The sequence below is a fragment of the Malaya genurostris genome, chromosome 3, assembly GCF_030247185.1.
Source record: "Malaya genurostris strain Urasoe2022 chromosome 3, Malgen_1.1, whole genome shotgun sequence".
Taxonomy (NCBI): domain Eukaryota; kingdom Metazoa; phylum Arthropoda; class Insecta; order Diptera; family Culicidae; genus Malaya; species Malaya genurostris.
This window is the reverse complement of record NC_080572.1, coordinates 63,001,801-63,005,970: the sequence shown is the minus strand read 5'-3', so window position 1 is coordinate 63,005,970 and position 4,170 is coordinate 63,001,801. Positions and strand designations below refer to the sequence as shown.

Below are 4,170 nucleotides of genomic sequence, written 5' to 3'. Positions count from 1 at the left end.
CACATTTTTTTGAACATTTATTCAGTAAAATAATAAATTACTTTTCAATTATCATAATAAGTTAGTCTGAACGAACGTTCGTTATCCTTTCTTAATGTATCGTGCATTTTTCCGATTTCTTCCAACCGATTGGTGATTCCAGATGTTGAAGACTCAATCCACTGTAGAGAATTCATGTGTGCGTTCAATATCTTTCCGATCTGTACTAAAGGATCACTTGGGTCTGAGTACTTATTCGATTCATTCAGGTGCTCAATTACTTCCTTTAAGTCTTCGGACATTTGCTTTAATTGAGAGTCCAGAGTTTCGGCCATTGAATATGTTTGACCGCGTTCGATATCCACCTGCACTATTTTAGACAATTCCTCTTCCAGCGGGACAATGCATTCCTCTAACTCTGTATGTTGTGCGGTAATGAATTCAAGTTCCTGTTCCATTGCATCTTGTTCCGCTTTAACTTTCTCAACCGCTTCATTGAGTGTGATTATTTTTTCCCCATTAGCCAGTAATAATTTATCCCACGCGTTGACCTGAGTAGCCTGATTCGTAAAGAGTTTTTCTTGTTCTTCAAGTTCCAAAGTCCACTTGTTAATAAACTCTTCAAGTTGACAGAAATTTAACTGTGTTCCGGAAACGGAGGACGATTGTGTTGTTTGAGTAGTGGTAGTTAGGTTTGCTGCTGGTTGAGTTTGTTCAGCCGGCTTTGGAATTGCAAAACTGAGTTGACTAGCACTAGTTGTTGCTGGTGCGGTAGCTTGAGTAGCTGGGGTTGTGCCCGAGCCGAAGGAAAGCGTCGGTGCTGTAGTAACAGTTGCCGCAGTAGATATCGACGTTGTGGTTGTAGCCGTAGAAGCACCAAACGTAGCACCAGAGAAGTTAAAACCGGAACTAGAGGTTGTGACTGGGTTTGTAGCCAAAGAGGGTGTTGTACTGGTGGCTGGAGTGCCGTAAGTAAAATTCATTTTAGTTGTTTACCAAAACGTATCACTATCGGACAAAAACTATAGTTTACTCAATTAAAAGCAGATAATTTCAATCCGATTGTTTTAAAATTGACGTAAAACTAATCAAAACGCGCACTACTCCACCTCAGAGTTGCCAAGTCATTTGTATAAAATTCTATATGTTGTGCAAAAATCTATCTGTGTCAGAATTTCTACAACAAATGTACTAGGATATTGTGACCGGGGTTCATTTAAGTAATCAAAAACGCTGTCACCACCACCTTTCGTCATGCAAACCCAAGCCAAAACCCGAAATCGGTATTTATCTATAGGAGCAGTGATTTAACGGTATTTCAAGAGAATATATCAGTATTATGGTATACCATAAGAGGTCAAAAATCGGCATGAATTTGTTTAAATTAAATCGATATACCTGGCAACGTTGCTACGCCTGATACTTTTTTATAGCAAATACGTCCGTGGGAAAGTATTTAGGTTTGGGTTAATTATATGTGTATACCCTTGTGGCAAATCATTGATGATACACCGTAGAAATATATTGATATATTGATAAATTTTGACTTCCACCATCGATGATGTGTTGTATTTTTCTTCATTTTGTTCACTTCGCTCTCACTAACTTTCTAGCTTTGAAAGCCCCAAATGCCCAAGATATTGGCTACGATAGCACTGGCTAGAGCGCCTTATTGTTGACACCGCGCTGGTTTCGTCGGTACAATCGGCAGACGGGTCTAATTAATTGACCATTAGTCGCACAGGCGCTTATGGGAGTTTAACATTACCCACTTGTACGCGGCGGGCAGATTTCCCCCCAGACGGCTGGCTATGTCTGCCAGCCATTTTTGCCGGAATTCTGCCAGAATTCCGGCAAAAGTCAGGCAACAATGCAACAACCGTTTCCGGCAGAGAATTTCGCCTAGCGGTTATTAACGGTTCTTTTCTGTCGGATTCTTGCCATACAATTTGGCAACCGTTTTGAATCGGTTCTACATTTTAAGCGTCTTAGTTTTATTTTTTCAATAGAAGATACATATGAAAGGCAATAAGTTATTGCCCTTCATATATAACAATCATGGCAAATGTTATTGCCAATAACATTGCTTTCTCACTACCAAACATACCCATATTTCAATCTCATTTACTTCGTCTCAAGATTCGTTTTTTGTACGTACATGCGGGATTGACGAATATCGAATGAAGTCGAATAAAAAAAAAAGAAAAAAGAAAGAGGAGGGAAATAAACAAGACACGTACGGCGAGATAATGACGCAATTTCGCCTGGATAATTTTGACAGCTGCCGTAATGCAGCCAGCCTTCTGACGGTTGCCAGAATTCTTCACAAGCGGGTAGCATTGACCGATGCGACCGCCGGTTTAGTAAACAGGCTTAATCTTGTACAAATCGTTCAAGATGGCACGACTTAATAGGTGTACTAGTCGAGAGTTTAAAAATATTTTGTGTCGAAACAGCCGATTAATATGCCTGCAAAACACATTCGAATGTGTTACTCAACTTAGTCGCAAAACTAATCGATTGATTTTCAAGAGCCCGATTTCGTCGGTCAACTGGTCCTTTTAGGAACTGTCAAGTTTTCTACGGGGTAAGAGAGATCTCAATTCCATATGGCGTTTCGAAATGAAAACAAACATCTTATCCGCTGCTTTTCAAAGAAGGGCGAATCTTACAAAAGTAAACAAATCGAGTTTCTCTCACCTACCAATAAACGCTTCAAAATCCTACAATTTTGTATGTGTGTATGTATGTGTGTGTGTGAAGCCACCATCAGTTCAAGGCATTACCAGTGTATGCGGGTAGACTTACAGTAGATCCGAATTTGATTATCAGATAGCTTTCATAAAACTGCTGTTAAGAAGGCCAAAATGAGTTTTGAGGACTCGGCGCCTTCCAGCAAGAACATCCAGCCATATAATAAAGAATTTCGCTATACCAGCTTAAACCCGCCTGATGGTTTGTTTGTTAAAAGGGTGCGTCTTACTCATTTCAGACCTTCAGGGAGAAACACAAAGCTTCCCCCACGTGTCTCAGGTTGGCAATCCACCTAGATACGCCACTGTATAAATTAATATAAAAAATATAATGCAATGCAATATAATATGATATAATTCAATAAACATAATACAATATAATAGAATAGAATATATTATCATACAATACAATGTTACATAATTTAATATAATACAATACAATATAACATAATATAATACATAATAATATAATATACTTCAATATAACATGATATAATATAATATAACTACAAAAAACAGGCATCCAAGCTAGTACAAACTATTTCAAAAAGCTGTATAAAGCATACCAGTAAAAATCCGTTAAAAATCACCATTGCACACGACTTTGCCCGCATGAATGTCTGTTGGATATCTGTTCTCTGTGATATAACATAATATCAAATTGTTTAATATAATATACGATGTAATATAACATTATACAATATAATATGATGTAACATTATGTGATATAATACAATATAACATAACAAAATATAATGTAAGACGATAAAATATGTACTATGCTATGATACAATATATAATAGTTGATGTCGCAGTGTAAGTTGCAGTACTCCAGGAAACATAATGTTTAAAATAATAATAATAATAATAATAATAATAATAATAATAATAATAATAATAATAATAATAATAATAATAATAATAATAGTAATAATAATAATAATAATAACAATATATAATACAATGTAATATATAAATGCAACAAACAACTGAACCACATGCAATATACTATGATAAATATTACACTTTAGGATGGGCTTCAACCTATAAGCCATGTCGCACCCTTTCATTCTGATACTAACGCAGAAGGCGATAGCACCCAGTCGACGCCGTTCTTTTGACCAAATGTCATCATAGACTCTCGGGGAGGCTTGAGGCTTGAGATAGGAACATTTGACGACCGTTCAAAATCCTACAATTTTGCCGATTCTACAAAAATCTCAATTTTAGTAATACAAAGAACTATAAAGAGTGAAACCGACGACACGACCAGACACTCCGAAGAAAAATCGGAATAAAAAGTGTTCGTGAGCGATTTACCACCAGTTACCATAAATATAGCGACCCCTTGAAAATGACAAAAACTAACTGTTCGAGCAACACTGTTTAAGTTGCTATGAGCTAGTTACCAAGGAGCACCAGAATAAATAAACAAACA

At 36.7% G+C, this 4,170-nt stretch overlaps 1 protein-coding gene across 1 annotated transcript; it reads right to left on the bottom strand.

The window, feature by feature from the left end:
* On the bottom strand, positions 1–1,230 carry LOC131438327 (nuclear pore glycoprotein p62). Its single transcript, XM_058608248.1, has one exon. The coding sequence runs from the start codon at positions 960–962 to the stop codon at positions 45–47; it is 918 nt and encodes a 305-aa protein (XP_058464231.1). The 5' UTR covers positions 963–1,230; the 3' UTR covers positions 1–44.
* Positions 1,231–4,170: the final 2,940 nt, after the last annotated feature.